Here is a 24,315-nt window from a genome sequence, read left to right on the forward strand (position 1 = left end):
TTTGGAATACAGTGCTGATGAAATAATTATCTGAGGCCAGTCTTTTTCTATCTGGAGGAGGAGATTGGTCTATCTGGAAGAGGAGTACCCCATCATGTAGGGAGAGTTGGGGCAGGAGATGAAGCATGTCATCGCAGACAGTGGGTGTCCTGAGCAATCTCTATGGTCAACCATGCTTAATCCACTGGACAATAGAATAGTGTATTGGTTCAACTCATATCTGAGCCACAACCACTAGCACATCAAGGGAGAACTCCTAAAGGGTCAGGTCTGTTTGAAAAACAATGACTCCCTGAATGTCAAACTTGGGATCCAAGCCAGCTGGCAGGCAAGACAGAGCATCGGCATTTGCACAGCAACTGGAAGGTTTGTAGAGGATGTGGTACCTATATGTGGACAGAAACAAAGCTGAGCATCAAATCTTTTGTGCTGTTTTGTCTGGCAGTCCGGACCGAGGACCAAACAAGGAGAGTAATAGCTTGTGGCTATCATCAACTGAAACTTCATATTGTACAGACAGATATGGAACTTCTTTAGTACATTGGCAATAGCTAATTTCTCTTTCTTGGTCTGTGAGTAGTTGCGATGAGTGAGCCTGGGTGAGAGTTTTGAAAATGAAAGCAATTGTGTATTCAGAGCCATCTAGGTCTGGTGGGAGAGCACTGCACTCACTCCGTGCTGTGAGGTATCAGCAGTGACAAGAAGAAGGTTTCCTGCCCTGTACAGGACAAGGTACAGCGCTGATTGCAGAATCTGCTTTAGCACTAAAAATGCCACCTCACTCATAAGTGACCACATGAAGTGAGACCCCTTCTTACCTAGGGCATTCAGGGGGTTGGTGAGCTTGGCAGCCTGGGGGATAAAATGGTTGTAATAGCTAATCTTCCCCAGAAAGAACTGTAGTTCTTTCAGAGTTTAAGGGTGGAACGTGTTATCAATGGCTCACATGTGGTCTCTGGTCAGACAGATGCTTTGCTTACACAGGAGGAATCCAAGGTACTCCACTGAGGACTGGAAAACTTGCACTTATTGAGGTTATATTGCAGGCCCTTGGCCAACAAGTAAGAAAAGGAAGAGCAAAAATTCTGGATGTGCTCAGCTGTAGATTCCCCTGTCACAACAATGTCATCCAAATAATTGCCACTTGAGGAAATACTTAAATCAGCTGTTCCAAGAAGTGCTGAAAAACATTTGGGGCACTAATGATTCCAAATGGAAGCCGGTTATACTGGTACAAGTGAAGGGAGTATTAAGCACCAGCAGGTCACAGGAATCTGGATGTAACAGCAGGTGTAAAAATGCCTCCAACACATCAATCTTTGTGTTACAGTCCCCATTCAGGAGCCTAGAAAACAGTTCCGCTGGTCACAGAATTGGGAAAAAACTACATCAACTGGTCTTTCACAGCCTTAAAATAATTGCAGTCGGAGAGAGCCATCTAGTTTTTTGACAGTAATGAGGGGAGAAGCCTTATGACTGGAAGAAATGGTGGTGGTCACATTGAGGGTGACCAAGCTTTTCAGTTCCACATTCACCGCATCTAGGAGGACATGAGGAATTGGGCACACTTTCATGAAGCATGATGCCAAACCTAGCTTCAAGTGGAGGTGTTCCTTGACATATGCTGCCCAACTCAAACCTGGATTGAACAATTCCAAACAGAAGGTCATCAAATTTTCAATGCCTTTAAATCGAATATCCAGGCAGACCAAACACCCATCTCAGAAATTGAAAACACAAATTGGTTTAAAGTATCTAACCCAAAAAAGTTTTCTGCTGTGCTGGATGAAACCAACTGAAAATTAAAGCTTGCAGGACATGTTTTTATATAAGACCTTCATCAGAAGAACCCCTGTACCAGAATTTCATGATAGCCATGGGCTGTGACCTTCCTCTGAAACAGGTGTATTGCCTCTGTCGAAAAAATCGGGGATGGGCTATGATAGAATTTTTGCTGTGGTTTATGCAACACTGTTGTATTCACACTTTTAAAATTCTCAGAAAAGCACTAAAATAATGTTTTAAGGAGATTACATTTCCAATCAGCATCAGTTACCTGGTACGTCACAAAATGATGGTTGAGGCACTGGAAATACATGTCCAACTGGTCAATACCATCCACAAAGGAAGGAAACAGAGACAGCCAAAGGTGAGTCACATCTGATAGACAAGGCTGACAGCTGTTGTTGTACTAAAACCAAATGCTGACACTGTTGCTCCATTAATTGCCTATCCAACTGATGCTGTTCATGTTGTCATGAACGAGAAGTACAGAACTGCACAATCCAAGAGAAGTCTTAGTCTGAGGCAGTAGCTGTCATCACAAGGCAGCTCACATAAAAAGTGAATCACACAGAGCACAAAGAAGAACTGCTATTCTCAAGAGGGTGCATACTTATCAGGCAGCTCAGCCACAGGATCCCACTAGGTGACACAGCAATCACTTCAAGTACATGGCTTCCTTCCAGTATTTGTCTGCCGCTGACAGTTTACAGTGCCATCGTCAACATGGGCAGCAAGTATGGATTGATTTCAGAGAGTTGTGATAATTCCATCTCAGTCACATCACTGTTGTTGGTTGGTAGGTTTAATGTGGACAGAGATGTGGATGGAGCTATCAGATAAGAGGAGGTCAGTGTCCAGGAAGTTGGCATGCTGGTTTGAAGAGGACCAGGTGAAGCAGATAGGAGAGAAGGTGTTGAAGTTGTGATGGAATGATGAAAGAGTGTCTTGAGAGAAGGTGTTGAAGTTGTGATGGAATGATGAAAGAGTGTCTTGGCCCTGAGTCCAGATCATGAAGATATTGTCAGTGAATCTGAACCAGACCAGGAGTTTGGAGTTTCGGGAGTCTAGGAAGGTTTCCTGTACACGACCCATAAACAGGCTGGCATAGGAGGCTGGCATGGGGTTGCCCATGGCTGTGCTGCTGATTTGTTTGTACCCCGTCCTTCAAAGGAAAAGTAGTTGTACGTTAGAATGAAGTTGGTAAGATGTACGAGACTGAGGTAGAGGGTTTGGAGTCTGAAGGTCATTGGGAGAGGTAGCTTTCAATCGCAGCAAGACTGTGGGCATGCAGAATGTTGGTGTATGGGGAAGGGGCAACTACAGTGACAAACAGGGATCCAGGAGGTAAAGGGCTGGGGCAGAGGAAAGTCGGTGAAAGAAATTGCTGGTGTCTTCGATGTGGGAGGCTAGATTTTGGGCAGTTAGTTGGGGGTGTTGGGCGATGAGGGCTGAAATTCTTTCAGTGGGAACATAACAACCAGCTACAATGGGGTGTCCAGAATTGTTGAGTTTGTGGATGTTGAGTAAGATGTAGAAAGTGGATGTGTGGGTGTCATGGGGATGGGGAGGGAAACAGAGTCAGTGGTGAGGTCCTAGGGAGGTTCTAAGGCTTTAAGCAGTGATTGAAGGTTATGTTGGTCTTCTGGGATGGTATCACTCTCAGAAAAGTTAGAATGGAGGGGAGGATCCAGATGGATTGGGTATTAAAGCAGTCTTTGAAATCAGGCATGTTACATTCAACTGCATGTTGTACCATAGGATAACCTACTTTGTTCTGCTGCAATTACTGCAAATGAGGAGTTACTCGAATGATAAGTAGCAGCTACAAAGTCTAAAAAGCTGAAATAAGCCTGGAGAGCTGTGTGCTGGCAACATGACCCTCCATGAAACGCACAAATGATGCCATTGGTAGTGGCTGACATGGTGACATTCAGCATCACATTGTTATCAGAGTAATAACAAGGTGTTGCTAAAAGTAATTTCACATTATTGTCAGCAAAGAAGGATGATCCCCTACAGAAACTGATAATAGCAGAAACCAGTTTCTTCTCTTGGATATTCATCTCGGGGTATTCATAAACTACTTCAGCTGTATTCAGTCCTTTATTACTGGACCACTACGAGTTATGTGGCACTAAAAGCCACATCTTCATGTGAACATCTGCGTAACGACTCTGAGATATGTACTGGAGTAATAACCCTGAGATATATACTAGAACAGTAAATTATTTTAAGATTTAAAAAAATTAGAAACTGTTAAAAACGTTACATGAAACATCAAAATTTCAGTACTAACTGAAACATTGGAGTGGAAAAGCTCAGAGCTTTATACCCAACATTCATTGTCTGTCAGAACAAAACACTGCTAAACAACAGTATGTTATAGAATAAAACAGCCAGATTGTAATACAGTGGGTGGGTCCGAAACAAATCATAAAAGGAAAATAAATGAAAAACTATTAAGACCTAATTTGTCTGCAGTCATTTTGTTCTACTTGATAGTAGGTATCTTGGTACTGCACCTCCATGCATGGTTCAAATAGGTTTGTTCTAAATGTTGAAGATACATTCTTTTACTCTAATACTTTTGAGAATGTTTCATTTTCATTATTCCAGTTCCAGCTAAATGTGTTAGCATGCTGCTTCTGTGATATGGGGAGGTGTGCTGGCCCTGGATCGAATATGGCCAGTGGATTAATGATGAGGGCCACTGTGCCTCTCAATGTGGATGTGGTTTTTAGCATGTTTTCCACATCTGACTAGATGAATATTGGGCTGGTGCTGACACCCCTCCTCAGTTACATGATCTGCAAACAATTTGAAAATGCTTGCATACTTTTACATGGTTAGCACTACATGCAGACTTTTGGGGTACTCAAATGCCATCTTGGCAAGAGAGAAAATGTGGGTTTTGAAGGAATGGCAACAGGAAGGGCTTCCGGACACCCTATATCATTAACAGTTCTATATGTTATAATAACCATGTTGATTCTGTGTAGGTGTGAGATAAAGGCAAAAAAAGAAGATTTAACTCCAGAAAAATTATGATAACACATTCTTTGCTAAATCACCAAAGCAATTAATTTGATTCTGCGGTTGTATTAAAGGGGTAATTTAATAAATAACCTATGTCTCATATTGATTGAATAAATAAAGCCACTTTCTTGGCATGATTCATGTCAAAGACTTAATCTTTGATATTCTGAACAAATATATTAAAAACATAAAAGGGATAACATCAAAAAGAATAATTTGTATCGAGCAAGAGTGTAGTATTTTTGTGAAGTATGACAACTCTTTTGTGTCACATACTTAATGGAATACCAATGTTTACCACACTTCAGAATGCATACTTGTAGTAGAGATATAATCTTGACAGTTTTTTGACAAGTTTTAGATGCAGATATTAATGAATAAAAGTAATGAGGCTACTCCCATTGATGGAAATAAATCTTAATACTACATTGTCAGACTGGGTCAAAATAATCCACATCATACTGTTTTCTTCAAATTCATATCCAATTTTTTTACTTCATTTATGAAATCAAATGACTTTTCCTAATTTTTTTCTCCTCTTTACAATGATGTATTAGGATTTATGAAAATTTATATTTTCTTGGACTTTTCATTCAGTATGTCTAGAATGACAGAAGGGATCAATTTGATACTAATGTAACTTCTCTTCTGAATAGGTGTAGACAGTCCATCAATGAAGCAGCAACAATCAGCAATCATGCAGAGTTGTTTCCCCTCATTATGTCTTGTCAAATGTACATTACATTCCGCCACAGTTTATATCATGTTATTCACGTAATAGTCTTTGTCCATGAAAGATATTTTTGAACTTGTTTTTTCAATGTGGACCTTCTGATGAAGAAATGTTATGTCTTGTAGAAAATTCTGATGTTGAATCAGAAACTGACTACACTGATGAAAATGAAGATTTCGTATCAAAGAAAAGTTAATATAAAGATGAAGACATTGTGAATGAAGAGAGTCTAGTGGAGGTATATTCATATGCTGTTCTATGTCAATCCTCACCTCATCCATTACAGCATTTGAACTTCTGTACAAAGTTGGTTGCTACTGGTGGAACCAAGTGGGAGAAAGTGATTTTTCATCTTCTGGAAGAAGGTTAGTTTTAAACATTCTAAAGGAGAGGGCACTTGCATTTCCCAACAAGTAGACAACTCTGTCATCAATGCTTTCTGCCTTATTTTTGATGAAGAGGTGCTACACTCATGGAGAAATATACAGAATCAAATCCTCACAAAGTATTGAAAAACAAGGATTTTACCATGTTACTGTAGGAAGTGAAAATATTGATAGCCAGCACATATGCCCAGAGTGTCAGTGGTACAAAGGCCATGTCTGTGGAGGCTGAACACCTGCCACCCAACAAATTTGCTCTTGTATCTGAAAATAAGGGAAAGTTCATGGAAAAGAGTATTTGTTCTTACCACATCAGAGAAAATATAACAATAGGTGAGCAACTACAGGGTGGTGCGTGATAAGTCACCTGATTGAATTTTGATCCTACAAGTATACTATTGGGGTAATAGCTTTCAAATTGTGCACTCAACTTTGTGCAGTTTATGGAAATTTCACCAGGTGTCATTGCAAGTGCATCGCTTCTTTTGTGAGTCCGCCATTTCAGTTTGTCATGATGCCAGATAAAGGGCGGTTGACCGTCACACAAAAGGCAAAGATTGTGTTACTGTTCGTGGGGATGAACAGCATTACGTTGGCATAGAAAAAGTTTCGTGCTCATTTCAGCACAGGGTGGGCTCCCAGCCCACAGAAAATATGCAGATTACGTCAAAAATTTGAAGGCACTGGATCTGTTTTGGAGTGTACCGTATGTTTGCCACAAAACATTGAAGCTGATCGAGTGGTTTTGACTCATAGTCAGAGTAAATCAACAAGAAGAGCCAGTGCCGAGTTGGTAATTTCAAGCCAATCCATACAAAGAATTATTCAATCTGACCTTCACTTGTATCCATACAAGATGACTGTGGCACAGAAGCTTACTGTGAGAGATAAGGAGTGGAGGCTACAGTTTGCAAGGTGGGCAATCAAGCAAGACCAAGAGGCAGTGCTACACAACACATGGTTTTCTGATGAAGCTTATTTTTATGTGAATCATATTGTGAACAAACAGAACATTTGATTCTGGGCACATGAACCTCCATAAATAATCCACATGAAAGACACCTACAGGGAGAAAGTGTGCATGTGGGTCATGATGTCAAGCCATGGAATCATTGGTCCGTTCTTCTTAAATGCTACAGTTACCAGTGAACGCTATTTACACATGCTGCAAAACCAGTTCTTTCTTCAACTCATGGCCTCATGTCTTCTATTGCAGATAAAATGGTTCAGGCTGGATGGAGCACACCCCCATACTGCCAATGTTGTGCTTGATTTACTACACAAAAGACTTGGCCTTAGGCTATTGTCAAACAGATTTCCAGAACATTACACAAGAGGAGGAATGTAGCCCCCCTACAGCCCAGACATAAACGCATGTGACTTCTTCCTTCAGGGGTTCGTTAAAGAGAAGATGTACCACAGAAAATCTGAAAATGCAGTGCAACTTAAGGCCATCATTGTGGAGTTATGCTGCGCCATTCCAGAAGATTTGTGATGGAGAGTCATCACAAATGCATGTATGTGATGTGAAGAAGTTGTAAAACAAAACAACAGTCATATTGAACATGTGATCCATTAGGTTGTATTTACAAGTTGTATTCTTTACTTCTACATCAATAAATTACAAATCTTGTCAACAACAAACGTGGTTATTCATTAAACAAATCAGGTGACATATCGTGTGCCACCCAATAATAACAAGGAAAACAAGATGCAAGTTCACTGAATTCATGCCCAAGAAACCTGACAAATATGGTCTTAGATTCTAGAATGCTGCTGATATAGTGACAAAGTATATGTGTAATGCTTTCCTATACCTCAGAAAATAAGAACTCTATAGAGAGGTAACACCACTTGGACAGCATGTTGGTGTGCATCTCAAACAGCCAAATCTACATCCAGGAAGAAATGGGATGACAGACTACTCCTTCATGTCTCTCCAAATTCCTAAGAAACTCAAAGAAAATAAAACTTCATTACTTGTTACTTGAACAAAATACATTGTGAAATCCTTGATGAGAAATAGAAACCAGTTGCTGAAATACTACCTTCCACCCTCAATCCTGCACCAGACTGAGGGTGGCAGGTTGCACCCAAGAAAAGAAGAATTAAATACCATTCCTCTGACACACTGCATGCTGAAACAGCAATAAGCAAATAATGAAAGAAGAAACCTGAAACCATATCATTCTACTATGTAACGAAGGTGAGGTGGATGTGGTTGATCAAATGACCTGTAAATATATCCCAAAGGTTGGGTGTAGGAGATGCCCTCTATGACATCTTGGACAAGGCGGCAATAATCATGTCTGCTATCTACAAAGTAGTAAAGAGCAAGAAAACAGAATGGAAGAAGTTAATACTTAAGGTGGTGAGTGAACTCAGGAGAACAGAAGAGCAAGTTGAAAAACAGGGAAAATGAAGATGATAGGGGATCACAGTCATCTAGAAAGTAAAAAAAGTGCCAAAATAGCCTCTGGAAAGGCAATAAGACCAGTGAAATTATGTAAAGTGTCACAAAGCCATAGGCACAAAATGTGCACATAAAACAGAAATTACCCATGCTAATTGCATGTAGCAGATTCCAATGACTTAAGTAAAATGTGTGACAAAGCTATTTGTAGAACACATGCCAGTATAATATAGACCATATGCACTAAATGTATCAAAAAATTCTACAAATAGTCAATCTAAGAAAGTCTAATTTTTAGGAAACTTTTTAGCATGACCAAGGACAAGTCGATAAAATAATTGTTTGTTGCAGTAAGTAATAGTAGCTACCATGTTGAATCATTATTATTACAACTTGCTAAAAGGTGTGGATTAATACGCACTAAAAATAAAGTACTCCCTTGACTCAAATATTATGCGGGGTCAAAATGACCCCTTTTTGCTGTTTTAAGACCACCAGAAATTCTGTTGTTTTTTTATTACAGGTGAGAGATGTCAGCTTTATTTGCATTCTTTAACCAATATCTTATCAAGGAAGTAGACCAAATCATGCTTTACAGTCTATCTTATTCCGTGCATGTTTGAAATTTGTGTCCTAGTTGGAACTGTAAATTTCATAAACTCTGAAATGTTTATATTATACTATACTGTATTGTATGAAATGAAATGGTTAGGACCCAACAATCCTCATTAAAGTGCTTGAAACATATTTCATGCTTATACTGAGCAGAGAGCTAGATTATACAGAATCTCATGTATAGCTTTATTACCAGCAAGAGCTATGCCTCATGATAACAGTTTTAATCATTCAACACAACAAGATTCAAAATGCAACTGTTAACTTATGTGTTCTTTAAATTCTTTCAACAGGGTTATGACACTATGGTTGGTGATCGTGGCACACAACTGTCTGGAGGTCAAAAGCAACGAATTGCAATTGCCCGAGCGCTTGTAAGAAATCCACATGTATTACTTCTTGATGAGGCAACATCAGCTCTCGACCTAGCAAGTGAAGCAAAAGTTCAGGCAGCATTGGACCGTGCTAGCCATGGACGCACTACAGTGGTTGTGGCTCACAGGCTCTCTACAGTGCGTGCAGCTGACAGAATAATCTGCCTGGATGCTGGCAGAGTTGTTGAGCAGGGCACACATGTTGAGCTTATGGAAATGCGTGGCCGATACTTTGAACTTGTGCATGCATCAGACAAGTCTTCTCACACAGGTATAATTTTAGGAGTAACTGTTGCTGAAAATTCATTCATCATTGCATTTTGTAGGTTGCATCAAAAAGGCAACTTTCAGGAATGTGGAACAAATAACTTGTCAACAAAGAGAACCATCCGTTGAAACCTGCATTAATAACTGATCACTGTTAAATTTCAAAACCCCTTTGGCTTATAGGCTAAATAGGGCACAGCAGAAGTATCAAGAAAGCTGTTTTTCTGAATAAAATGCTGTTTCTTCACATACATTAAAAATTGTTTTTTCTCTCATACTGATAACTTAGCATCTAGTTGACCACAATGGTATGCACAATAGAAAACAATTATCTACTTTTGTAACAACAGAATCCTGTTTACAAAGCACATCACTACTCATCACGTAGCTTTTGAGAATTTTCAATCCTAGAATGCAGGTTACCATGCTATACATGGAAACATGGACAGATTTATAATATCTGGCTTGATGTCTGATGTAAGCTTGTAAACTTTTCCACCATGAGATAGAATTCTCTTCTTAACCCTAGATAAGGAGGCATAAATTCACTCATTCGTTCATTCATTTATTGTGTCTCATAGATCCCATCAAGAAGGAGAACTTACAGATATGGGAAACAAATCAGTTTAAGTGTTAACACCAGAGAAGGAACTCTTAGAAACTTAAGCTGTATATTATATTTCCAGCAGACTGTCCATATACTGTTAATAATGATAATAATAGTGGCTTATGTGTCTCTAGCCTTCCCCAGTAATCCTAATGGGGACAGGGGACATATGGTTTAATGTAGAATATGAACCATGTATAGTTCCTACTGAATCTTCATATCACTGAGAGCTAGATTAAAAGTAGACTGAAAAAAAATCCAAGATCCAGCTGGTATTATATTCCATGGCTTTTCTGTTTCCAGGCCTGTGAGACCCTCAATAAGTAATGCAACACAGCTTTTTTCTCAGTCAGTTTCATCTGAAGAAATGTGAAATTTGTTGTGGGCCATTGTGGAATATTCTCACTTCAGCCCCATAGTTTCATGAATTTCCAGTACTTGGCAGCACCATATGCAGCCTCCAAAATGGTGTCTGTAATGGAGGTGCATTGCAAGGCAACACTATATGCAGTCTCCAAAATGGTGTTTGTAATGGAGGTGTGTTGCAAGCATAGATCTGTCATTGTCTTTCTTTTGGCAGAAAATCAAAGCAACACAGATATTCATAGGCACTTGCAGAATGTCTATGGAGACCTGGCAGTGAATAGAAGCATGGTGAGATATTGGGTGAGACATCTATCATACCACAACAAGATCCCACAAACCGGTCCAGTCTCCTGCAGCATGCCAGTTAGTCACAAATAACTGTGACTCCTGCAATGTTGGAAAGTGAAGACACTCTCATTCAAGGTGACTGACAGATAAAATTCAGATGCCTTGCTGCACAACTGGATGTCTTTGTTGGTAGTGCACCTGAGAAGAGCTCACAGAATTTCATTAGACTTTTATTCCTCATCCTCCCTCAAGCCCATTTCTTGCACCTTCCAACATCCATCTGTTTGGCCCAATGGAGGATGCACTTCATTGGATGATGAGAAGGTTACTGATGCAGCAAGACATTGGCTCCAATGTTAACAGTCGAGTGATACCATTTGGGCACACAGGCGCTCCCAGTAAGGTAGCATAAGGCTGGCACAATGAATTGAGATAATGTTGAAAAATAGGGTTTTTTAGCCAAAACAGTGGGGAATAGTATGATGTATTGAATAAAACCAACCTGAACCTACTTTCAGAAAAAAAATCATTGCATTACTTGTAGAATGGTTGTATTAGCAGAAAAGCCATAACTTATAAAAAAAGCTACTACTTCATCATTTGTATTTAATAGCTGCTGCTTATCTCATGTTGATAAGAGCGAGATTTATCAGTGCAAAGCAGGCAGACATGAACAGTTTGGTTAATGTAAGCATATATTGGTGCCTCCTCAGTTTATTATCCATCTGGATGCTTAAGATCTTCACACATGGGTTTTCTTCTAGTGTGTGCCCATTCTGGTGCTCAAAAATTATTTGATATTTTTTTGTAACTGCATAACATGAGTCTTTGTATGATTACAATTTAAGCTGCTGCTTTTAATCACTTGTAACCCATTCCATTGCAATATTCTCCAGGCTGTCTCTGGTACAGAATGTTGGAGTAGTTTATCAGTATACTTGTGTCATTAGCAAATGTTACAGTTTTTGAAGGGTCTTTCAGTGTCCCTGGTAAATCATTTATATAGGAAACAATAGAAGTAGGCCAAGCATCGAAATGTAGAACATCTTATTTAATGTTACCTCACTCTGTGTTTATGTCATTCCTTTGGTATCATCCATTAATATGAGTGTCCATTTTCTGTGTTGGAGATATATTTCCACCCATCTAAGGAGAAGATGAAGTTTATTGAGATCATATATTCCTTTCTCTGGAGCAAAATTTTAATAGAAAACAGTCGTTATAAAGTCATTGTGAGAATGTTGTTTCATTATTTTGTTGCAGGCTACCTTCTCAATAATTTTTGAGAACATGGAGAGAGGGAGAAGGCTCTAGTATCAGAGGCCATGTGTTCATCTCCCCTTTTATAAATAATCTGCACATTAGTAATTATCAGTGCATTCAGTCGGCACTATCCAAAGTCAGTATTTAAATTTCCTATACAGTGACTCCCATTATTTTCATCATTAGTGACTATCTAATTGCTTAACAAAATACCAAACTTATACTGTTTGAGGCCTGTTCATTCCCAGAATTGCTGTGTTGTATGTGTACAAGTCTATTACTGAAGTAAAAACACTCAAAGAGCAGCTCAATGCAATATTCATTCGGATCGATGGTCTTGGACTTCCTTCCACTTTTTGTATACATAATCACTCCTTCTTTCCTTATATTATGCCTGCCATAGTGGAATATTAACTTTTACATGCTTAAGAATTCTCTCAATAATAATTTACTGCAGGCAGTATCATTCAGCTTAATTACTACTGTAAACTTCCCAAGTAGGACAGATGATTTCTCAAAAACAGTCATTGATAATTTATTTACAGAAAAATATCTCAGGTCATGATATGCAACTCCTTTTGTTAAATGTTAGTTCTGACCAGTACATAAAGTCTACTAATTCTGAGTTCAAGAGGGTAGTGAGTAAGTCAATAATTGGATTATTTTAGAACTCTTCAAATACAAACTGGAGTCATGTATACAGTGCTCATGGCATGAATGAAAAGTATAAATATGTTAATAAAGTCGTGGTTTTATAAGATTAGATTAGATTTCATTCCAAAAGATCAGTGTGAGGAGATTCTCCAGGATGTAGAGTATGTCAGAGAAACAGGATCACATAATAAATACGTACAAAGAAAAACAAACATGCTAGTACACCTTCCTCATACCCCAAAGGAAATGATCCTCATGGATGGGGAATAAGTCAAAATATCTTAAACATGACATGTCACAAAACATACAAATATTCAGTATGCTGTGTTGTATATGATAATTATTAGGCTATCATAGTTATACATCATCAAATAGAAATATCATTTTACAACACTTATTTACAATGATTGCTGGAGCTGTTTTCCCTCAAAAGTAACCCAGTTTAGGGCAAAGTCTACAAAGAAGCCATGAATTACTCATGAAATGAAGGTATTTATAAGATGAAAAGGAAACTGTATCTCTTTCAGAAGTAGCTCTGATGTTGATGCTGTAACACATTACAAAGCATATGCAAAATACGTTGAGGTGACAAAAGACATGGGACAGCAATGTGATATATACAGATGGTGGTAGTATTGTCTACACAAGGTATAAAAGGGCAGTGCATTGGCAGTGCTGTCATTTGTACTCCAGTGAGTCATGTCAAAAGATTTCTGATGTGATTACTGCCGCATGATAGAAATTAACATACTTTGAATGCAGAATGTTAGTTGGAGTTAGATGCATGGGACATTCCATTTCAGAAATCATTAGGGTATTCAATATTCTGAGATCTACAGTGTCAATATTGTGCCTATAATACAAATTTCAGGCATTACCTCTCACCACGGGCAGCACAATGGCTGACAGCCTTCTCTTAATGACCAAGAGCAAAGCATTTGTGTGGAGTTGTCAGTGCTAAGAGACAAGCAACACTGTGTGAAATAACTGCAGAAATCAATGTGGGATGTATAGTGAATGTATCTGTTAGGCAAATGTGGTAACGTTTGGTGTTAATGGGCTATGACAGCAGATATCTGATGTGAGTGCCTTTGCTAACAGCATGACATTGCGTGCAGCGTCTCTACTCGGCTTGTGACCATGTCGGCTGGACCCTAGAACACTGAAAAACCATGGCCTGCTCAGATGAGTTCCATCTTAAGTTGGTAAGAGTTGGTGGTAGGGTTTGAGTGTGGTACAGACCCCAGAAATTCATCAACCCAAATTGTAAACAAGGCATTGGACAAGCTGTTGGTGGCTTATAATAGTGTGGGCTGTGTATACATGGAATGGACTGGGTCCTCTGGTCCAACTGATTTGTAAGCAATCTCCTTTGTAGACTGATTGCACTTCCCTAATATTCTACCAATAAACGGAAGTATACCTCCTGATTCAACCATGACTGAACCTATGTGATCATACTACTTCATGTCCCTATAAAGTTTTACACCCAGGTATTTGTATGAGCTGGCCAATTCCAACAGTGACTCATTAAAAATTCTGATTCTGATTCTGATATCTTAGCCATAGGATAATATGTTTTTTGGTTTTGTGAAGTGCACAATGTTACATTCTTTTTTGAACATTTAGAGCAAGTTGCCAATCTCTGCACCACAAGATCTGACCAAATATTTATGCAGCTTCTTTCAGATAGTACTTCATTATAGACAATTATTCCAATTGCCAAAAGCATAAATTTACTATTAATGTTATCTGCAAAGTCATTAATATACAAATTAATATACAACATGAACAGCAAGCGTCCCAACACACTTCCCTGGGGCACACCTGAAGTTACTTCTACATCTGACAATGACTCTCCATCCAAGATAACATGCTGTGTCCTTTCTACCAAATAGTCCTCAATCCAGTCACAAATTTCACTTGATACCCTGTGTGATGGTACTTTTAACAATAAGTGTAGTCAAATGCATTTTGGAAATCAAGAAATAGTGTATCTACCTGGTTGCCTTGATTGAGAGCTTTCAGTATGTCATGCGAGAAAAGTGTAAGCTGGGTTTCACATGATCACTGTTTTCGAAGTCTGTGCTGGTTGGCATTGAGGAGGTCATTCTGTTCAAGATACCTCATTATGTTTTAGCTCATAATATGTTCTAAGATACTACAATGAATCAATGTCAAGGATATTGCATGGTAGTTTTGTGGATCACTTTCATCGCCCTTCTTGTAGACAGACATGGCATGTGCCTTTTTTCAAGAACTGGGCTTGGTTTTTTGTTTGAGGGATATACAGTAGATTATAGTTAGAAGAGGAGCTAACTCAACCACAAATTCAGTGGAGAATCTGACAGGGATTCCATCAGGGTCTGGAGTTTTGTTCAGTTTTAATGATTTCACCTGTTTCTCAAACAACTGACACTAATACTTATTTCATTAATAGTTTCAGTGGTATGAGGATTAATTGGGCCAATTCTCCAAGGTTTTCCTTTGTAAAGGAACATTTGGAAACATAGTTAAGCATTTCAGCTTTTGTTTTGCTACCCTCAATTTCAGTTCCCGTTTCATTTGTTAGGGACTGGACACTAACTATTGTGTAACTAATAGCCTTTAAATAGGACCAGAATTTCTTTGGGTTCTGTGAAAGATCACTTGACAATATTATGCTATGGTAGTCATTGAAGGCATCACACATTACTCTCTTGATAGCCAAATGCATTTCATTCAGCATTTTTTCTTCTATAGCCCTATGCTTAGTTTTACACCTATTATGCAGCAATCTCTTTTTTTTTTACAGTAACTTCAAACCATGGAAGTTCCCTCCCATTATGAACTGTTCTACTGGGTCCATATCTATCCAGTTGATGGTCAACTATTCCTTTAAACTTGAGTCAGAGTTTCTCTACCTGCTCCTGCCCTGTGCTGCAAGTTTCAAATTCTTCATTGAGATATGACACTACTGATTTTGCACCTAATTTACTAAATATACATATCTTTCTGCTTGTTTTTTTTAGTTGTCCTTTTACTTAGGAAATCATTTTTGCCACAACCATGTCCTGGTCACTGATACTAGTTTTGATGTGGACGTCTTCAAAGAGGTCATGTTGTACAAAAATCAAAATTGAAGTAAACACTTTAAACAAGACCCTCATAACAAAGCGGCAGCAAACTTCCCTTTTTTAAAAGTGGAAGATTCTCTTTTCAGTGGATTTCTTGGGAAGTACCACCATCAGTATGCTCTTGCAGAGCTAACATTGCATAAAAATTATGTGTATTCAGCTTACACTGATGCATTGCACAGAATCTGAGAAGATATTTTGGAGTCTCACATATGTATTTCTGTTGATGAAACTACTGACAGTCTTGGCTGGTACATGGCAAATCTGATTGTTGGCATTTTGGGCTCAGATTTGCCATCCAGGTCTTATTTGATTCATTCAAAACAGTTCCTAAATACTAACCATCAAACAGTTTCACATTTCATTAGTTCATTAGTGAAGGTGCTATATCCAAATGGTGTGGATGAAAACCATGTGCTTCTGGTCTTCACATATGCCGCTGTATATATGCTTCCAGTGTTTAAACTGCTTCAAGTATTCTGCCCTTTGAAGCTGTATGTAACTCGTGTAGCATATGGTCTTAACTGTATAGAAGAGTAAGGTAGGTAAACAAGTTAATCCCCATGATAAAGAAAGTTTTTTTAAAGGCATCAGCAAGTATACAGGCATTCAAAGAACATCTACTAGTTGTGCCCTTGCACCTGAACCTATTGCTATCCACTGGAGCACTTGGTTAGCACCAGTGGAATAGTACAGTAAGCATCTCTCAGCTGTTCAGAGCGTAATTGTAAATCTACTGGAGGATACCTCTTCTGTAATTTCAGCAAAACAATTACTCAAAGATCCCTCAATCCAATGGGACTTGGTTTACATTAGATCCCACTACAAATTTATGACAAGAATTATTTCTAAATCAGAAAGCTCAGGGAGACCTATCTATGAAAATATTGTTGGAGAATGTTAAAAAGAAAGGCTCGGGTGAAGTGGAAGAAAAAGTACTAGCAAAAATGCAAAATGTTTTGCAGAACAACACTGACCTGAAGGAATTGTGTGCAGCAACAAGCATATTTAGTGGAAAGTCCAGCTCCCCTGATTGCAGCATTCCTATCCAACATGTGCCAAAAGTGAAGTACACTCCTGTCACATCCTTTGAAGTAGAACATTCTGTTTTGTCATATAAATTAATACTGATCGACAAGTAGCATAGTTTTTTCTGGTAAACATGGAGAAGGTTTGTGATTTACTGTGAAGCCAACTATGGCCTGAATTTTTGAAAGCACTGGTTTATACACAATTTATTAAGTTGCATATTATACATATTTAAAGATATGGCTATGTGTGTGTTATACTCTTGTTTTATCTTGGAGAAAATTAAAAAGGTTTGGGATCAGTTTGAACATTAAAGTAGTGTAATGCCTGCTGTGTTGTGCAACTGTGAATATTTTCTTTTCTTTGTTTTTTAATGAATAATAAAAAGCTCATTTATCAACATTGTATTTTACATTATGTTCAAGTTTTCTGTGTAATGCATTCTAGGACTTATTTTGGATTTTATATAGCGTAATTGAGGTACTGGAAGAGCCTATTTTAGGTGCCTCAAAAGCACCTTTTATGACCTAAAAATCCACAGACTATTTACTACCATCATTAATTAAATTTACTTGTACCTTGATAGTTTCATCCTCTTAGAACACCATTCTCTGGAATATTTGTTCTGATACTTCAGGGTGTGTTATAGCTATGCCATGTTTTGTATAACTTCAGTAAACATCCTGCTTCAGATGGAAATACATGTGACTACCATTTAAATGTCCATGCATTACTGCATGCCATCAGCATGCCATGCATGCATTAGTTAAACTTGCCAATACTTGCTTACAGCTTCAGCTAGAAATATGTCAGGTGATGAGGATGCTGATCGTCTCCCAAACTTATCTCGTCAGCTGTCAAGACAGCACTCAGTAGCAAGCAGTGTTGGTACAAAGTCCAGTGTTTCAGCATTTGAAGACATGGTAAGGAATAAATACATTACTTTCTAATAAAATTCTGTCTCCTGTGGCAATACAGAGTAATACATATATAAATTTTGTGTGTATGTATTACTAATCATTGTTCTTTTGCTCATCCTCTACTTCATACAGTTCCAAATTTCTTCTGAAATACTGTAGCATAATATTCCAGGAATTTAGTCCTCCCCTTTGTATTCATTTCCATTCCTTTCCCCCATACCTGTGAATGTGTGTCTGCCTCCTGACATGGTACAGTGAACATTTATGTTATGAGATGATCTAGCCTCTGGCTTCCCTTCCATTCTTCCTTACCATAACATGCAAGGAAGTCTAAAAAATCACTATATCTATTTATTAATCTGTGAGTGTTCTTGATCATAATTAATGAGTATCATTTGAGGTCCCTAACCATGCTGATGGCATCACTACAGTACTTTAAACTTCTCTGGGCCACTGTTAGGTACATCGGGTATGGATCCCATTTGGAAATGGATGAGGCCTTTCTTCTCACTATTTTTTCAATACAATAAACGATAAGAAGATTATATGTACAGAGTTTAATAATAAGAAGGATACCTGAGACAACATCACTCATGTATCAGGGCATGGTGAAATATTTTTGACCTTGTACATAGATGGTGTTTATATTAGTATTTTTTTTAATTGTGGTACATCTTGCACAATAATGTAAATCAATGTCAGCTTGGTTCATGGAGTGTTATTGTTATATGGCTTTTTAAATTAACCATATTAGATATGTATTTTTTACCTAGCTCATAGATGGTGTTTATATTACTATTTTTTAAATTGTGGCACAGCTTGCACAATGTTATAAGTCATATGTCAACTTAATTCATGGAATAGTATTGTTTATATGGCTTTTTAAATTAACCATGTTATGTGTATGTATTGCACAAATGGTTAAATCTGTATACCATATCAATAGAAATTTAGACATAGTTGGCAAAGATTTTTAAGAGTATAATCCTTTATTTTACTGCCTAGAAGTGATAAGTAGGCAGTTGAATCATATGTGTATGTCCTTCTGGTGATTGACTGATTCAACAAAACTGCAACTATACATGAAATTATCGAGTAAGTGCACAATTTGAATGTGATTAAAGGTATACAAAACATGTGATGCTAGAGACTTATAATAGATGATGAAAAGTAGATTTTACATGAAGAATTAATCATGATAAAACTTTTTGAAATATGGGTATCATATTAGTTAAATACTGACCAAAAGTAAAAGGAAAAATGTTTCTTAGTAATGACTGAACCAATTTAAAAGAATTTAAATAATTTTGTACACTAATTTGTTACTGTTTTTGATACATGGATAAGTTGCTTCTCTTCACAAACAAACTAGCAATCAAAGCAGTGGCTAAGAACCAGCTAGACAGTGAACTTGATTTCACCTATTAGAAAGACTGTGCTCATCATTTTCTGGGATACAAACAGGATTATTTATCGTAATTACCTTGAAAAGAGTAACACAATTCTATTGGACATACTGTTTGAAAAAAAAAGACTAACAGGTATACTCACACTTAATGAACTTTGTGTCAAGCTAATGTTTTGAGCCCTCAAGCTTGTGGCAGCTGCAGAGATTCCAAAATCACACTTCAGGAATGGAACATTGTGATGCATTGTGACGCATTGTACCTCAGCTTTTAGACTAAATTTTGTTTGTTTTTATAACCATCCTAGAGATCAATGCGTCATTGTAATATGGGTAACCAACTAATCATTGAACATGTGGCTGGTGTCTGACATAGACAAAGGCTGACAGCATCATAGTTTGGAGATGAATGACCACATGATTCAAACAATGGAAAATCCAGGATTGGCTGTAACAGTATAATGAAAACAATAGTTGCTACTCACCAAATAATAGACATGCTGAGTCACAGAAAGGCACAACAAAAAGACTGTCAGAAAGTTAGATTTTGGCCAACAAAGCCTTTGTCAAAAATAAACAAAACACACACAACACACACACACACACACACACACACACACACACACACACACACACACACACATGCAAATGAAACCCAGACACACATGACCACAGTCTCTGGCAGCTGAAACCTGTCTGCCAGAGACTGTGGTCATGTGTGTGAGTTGCATTTGTGTGTGTGTGTGTGTGTGTGTGAACATTCCACATGGGAAAAATATATATAAAAAATAAAGGTGCTTTAACTTACCAAATGAGAAAGCACTGGTATGTTGATAGACCCACAACACACAAATATTCAAGCTTTCGCAACCCATGGTTGCTTCATAAGGAAAGAGGGAAGGAGAGGGAAAGACGAAAGGATGTGTGTTTTAAGGGTGAGGGTAAGGAGGCATCACAATCCCGGGAGCAGAAAGACTTACCTTAGGGGGAAAAAAGGATGGGTATACACTCACACACACACATCCATCTGCACATATGCAGACATGGGAGACATATGTAAATGCAAAGAGGTTGGTCAGAGATGTCAGACGAGGCGGCAGTACAGAGGTAAAGATATTGTTGAATGACAGGGGAGCTACGAGGGGCGGCAACTTGAAATTAGAGGAGGTTGAGGTCTGGTGGGTAACGGGAAGAGAGAATATATTGAAGGTCAAGTTCCCATCTCAGGAGTTCTGATAAGTTGGTGTCAGTGGGAAGTATCCAGATAACCCGGACGGTGTAACACTGTGCCAAGATGTGCTGGCCATGCACCAAGGCATGTTTAGCCATGAGGTGATCCTCATTACCAACAAACAGCTTAGGTCTTTGTGGCAAATGAATCTTCTCCAGTCCTGAATCCCTGAACCATTACACCAATAATCTGAAAACAGCTGTCGCATCCTGCAACTACCCTCCCAACCTGGTACAGAAGCAAACCCAGAACCTCTCACAGAAGAACCCCAAAATTGCCCTCTTGTGACAGGATACTTTCCAGGACTGGATCAGACTCTGAATGTGGCTCTCCAGCAGGGATACGACCTCCTCAAATCCTGCCCTGAAATGAGATCCACCCTTCATGAAATCCTCACCACTCCACCAAGAGTGTCTTTCCGCCATCCACCTAACCTTCATAACCTCTTGGTTCATCCCTATGAAATCCTCAAACCACCTTCCCTACTCTCTGGCTCCTACCCTTGTAACTGCCCCCGGTGTAAAACCTGTCCTATGCACCCTCCCACCACCTACTCCAGTCCTGTAACCCGGAAGGTGTACACAATCAAAGGCAGAGCCACATGTGAAAGCACCCACATGATTCACCAACTGACATGCCTACACTGTGAAGCCTTCTATGTGAGAATGACCAGCAACAAACAGTCCGTTCACATGAACATGCTAAGAGAGAGAAAGTCAAAGTAAGAGAGACTAACTCACACTCCTTTTCAAAAGCAAGAGAACATTTTCCCTACTCTATTCTGTTTCAGCAACAAGCCATTTCAATATTACTGATTAGTGTAAATCTCTACTTACTTGTTACACAATACAATTATTATTATACACAGAGATTATTACAGACAAAACAACTGTGCAGGAGACTAGTGCTTTACAAACATTAATGAAAATATATGCTTCCTCCAATGAGGAACACTTCAGTAGTCACTGAAAAATGCTGGACTAAGCATGTTGGCGTAACAGGAACTGCATCGAAGAACCTTCTTTTTTAACTAAAAACAATTTTTTGTTCTCTGTGAAAACATTTTCACTATAAACAACTATCTTATGGAAACTCTGAAAACACTTCCCTATCCTAAGCTGCTCAATTATGTGGTCAAAAAATGGCTTTACCGAAACCATCATGCTACTATCAAATATGGAAGCTTGTAATTTCTATAATCAGAGCTAATGTTAGTAATATAAGACTTCGATTATGTAGTGGCATTTAAGTCAGTCCATTATATTGTTCCAGTGATCTGATTTTGTATCTACTAATTACATAATGATATATGTATATGTTTCCAGGTTGATGAATCTGAAGATGATAACATATATGAAGCACCTCTGGGACGCATTCTTGCTCTAAACAAACCAGAGTGGGCTTATGTCATGATTGGATGTATAGCATCAGCCCTTGTTGGCACAAGTTTTCCAATGTTTGCAGTATTGTTCGGAGAAGTTTATGCAGTAAGTTCATAGAAGCTTTTTACACTAATTTGTTTTTGTTTCTGGAATTTTGATTTGTTCAATGATTTGAGCTTTTCATTTTCAGATCTTGTCTCTTCCTGATTCAGATTATGTGACAGCACAAACTAAAGTGTATGCAATTTACTTTTTGGGCATTGGTGTTATTGCTGGTGTTGGCAGTTTCTTCCAGGTGAGAGAGTTTTAACTAAAAAGTAAACAGTTTTTCCTGTTGTGAATAATCAAAGGAATGAAGGGAACAAATGGCAATATGATTGTGATGTGCCTGTCTAGGCACATAAATCTTAATGCTTCAACTCTACAGTCAGTTTTATCTGTAGTCATTCCATAATATATATTGCACCAAAGACCTTCCATTACTATATTCACCATTTTATGGTAAATGTATATGCTATCAGAACAAAGAACACATAATGTAAATGATAAACATATTCAGCAGAAAAAACATGGGAAAACACACACTCACCTGCAGGTGATTGATGGATGGTGCACTGACATCATAACAGCTTAGAAAAGTGTCCTTTTCATGCTTTCAATACACTCTTTTAGATTCATACATGGGTGTCAAGATGCACACACTTGTGGTCACATCAAAAGTGTCTATATATGAATGGTTGCCTGAGGAGAAGGGTACAGGGAGACAGAGAAGGAGTGTGGCAACTTAGAAGTGGGAACATGTGTGTTGGTATTATTGACAGAGGCAAAAGTATGGACACACAGAAAGAGAGAGAGAGAGAGGAAGGGAAGTACAATGTTCAGAGAGGAGAGGAATTGTTTGCAAATATCAAGAAGGGAAGGGTGAGAGTAAAGAGTTGGCAAGTAGGATGTGGGCATTCGAGGATGGGAATTAGTGGAGATTTAGGCAAGGGAGAGTGCAATTTGAAAAACATACTAGAGGAACAATTCTTGTCGCACAATTCAGATGAGCTTGTGTTTTGTGATAGGCTTCAAATGTTATGGATACTGAAGCTCCTGTCTGATTCATTGACATTGGGCTGAGCAGCATTTTCAGCAACAGGGTTGCTGAATTTGTAGCTAACCACAGTTTGAAAGGAGCTACTCATGAAGATAGAGAGATTCTTAGTTGTCGTACATAAAAAACTGCCCAAGAACTGGAGCATAGAAGGTAAATGGAATGGCTGCTTTCATGTGCTACTGCCATTTATAGGCCAAGAATTGCTTGTGGGTGAGCTGCAGTAGGAACTGGTGGTTGTGTGTATTGGACATGATTTACATTTGGATTGCCCAGAGGGAAATTATCACCATCACAAAGGTACGTGAAGAGGGGCAGCATAAGGACATACTAAGAAATTGTGATGGTGAAGTGGGTGTGAGAAAACTACTCTGGGGATCATTTAATGTAGAATGGGTCACCATTGTCAAAATAGAAACACCATTGATTGTTGATTTGTTTAATACGCACAGTTGTTTTATTGTGGAGCTGTCATTGAGGTAGAGATATGCACCCAGAAGGGCAGCTCATTGATTGGAGAAGGATTGGTGAAATAGATATGAGATGTTGAGGTTCTGGAGTAAAGAGCAGAGGCTACATTTACCATTAGTCCCAATAATGATGTAAACAATGAATCTGAACCAGATTATTGGTTTAAGGTAGCATGCAAGCAATCATGATAGTTCAGCTCATTTGTTTATAAACTTGACTTTCAAAAGAGAAATAACTATGGATAAGAATTTTGTTGGCCACAAGAATTTGAAAGAAGTTTTAGGTTTGGTGAATATTCCACAGAGATAAGTTCGGGTAGATAGTGATCTATGGAAACAGCACCATGTCAGTCATGGATGTTGGCTTAGTGCAGCACAGCATCCATAGTTGCCAGCAAGGAATTTGGCAACAATGGGACAGAAACTGTAGAAAGGCATTGGAGGAAGCAATTACTGAACTGGATGTAGGAAGAGATATTGCCAATAATTGCTTGGTGAGGCTGGTCAACCAAATCAAAGGCTCTTTCAGTGGGAATATTATAACCAACTACAACCATGACAATCAGAAAGGGGATGAGTGCAGCTGGATTTTGGATGATGAAAACAGATAAAAAGTGGCTATAAGAGGTTTGCCAACAGGAAAAGAGTTGATAAACAAGAAACATTTTTCCAACACTTTGAAATTAATCTCCCAATATACTCACTAATTCAAGGAGTTCCTGGTTTTAATAAAAGCTATTTTCAGTTGTATTATGAGATACACAACCATAAACCAAAACGTAAAATAACATTGAGAGGCAAATAATAATGAGGAAGACCTACCTGTTTTGAGGTCTTCCAAACAGATAGGGCTCTCTCATCCTGAGGCCATAATGACCTGCC

At 38.4% G+C, this 24,315-nt stretch overlaps 1 protein-coding gene across 7 annotated transcripts in view; it reads left to right on the plus strand.

The window, feature by feature from the left end:
* LOC126281500 (multidrug resistance protein homolog 49-like) overlaps window positions 1–24,315 on the plus strand; it is a 353,880-nt gene that overhangs the window by 242,013 nt on the left and 87,552 nt on the right. For all 7 annotated transcript variants that reach the window (XM_049980508.1, XM_049980507.1, XM_049980511.1 and 4 more), the window contains exons 13-16: window positions 9,259–9,610; window positions 17,722–17,852; window positions 21,811–21,972; window positions 22,058–22,162. In XM_049980508.1, coding sequence (XP_049836465.1) covers window positions 9,259–9,610; window positions 17,722–17,852; window positions 21,811–21,972; window positions 22,058–22,162 — 750 coding nt within the window. The remainder of the gene's footprint in view (window positions 1–9,258; window positions 9,611–17,721; window positions 17,853–21,810; window positions 21,973–22,057; window positions 22,163–24,315) is intronic.

Source organism: Schistocerca gregaria, chromosome 7 (genome assembly GCF_023897955.1).
Source record: "Schistocerca gregaria isolate iqSchGreg1 chromosome 7, iqSchGreg1.2, whole genome shotgun sequence".
Lineage (NCBI taxonomy): Eukaryota > Metazoa > Arthropoda > Insecta > Orthoptera > Acrididae > Schistocerca > Schistocerca gregaria.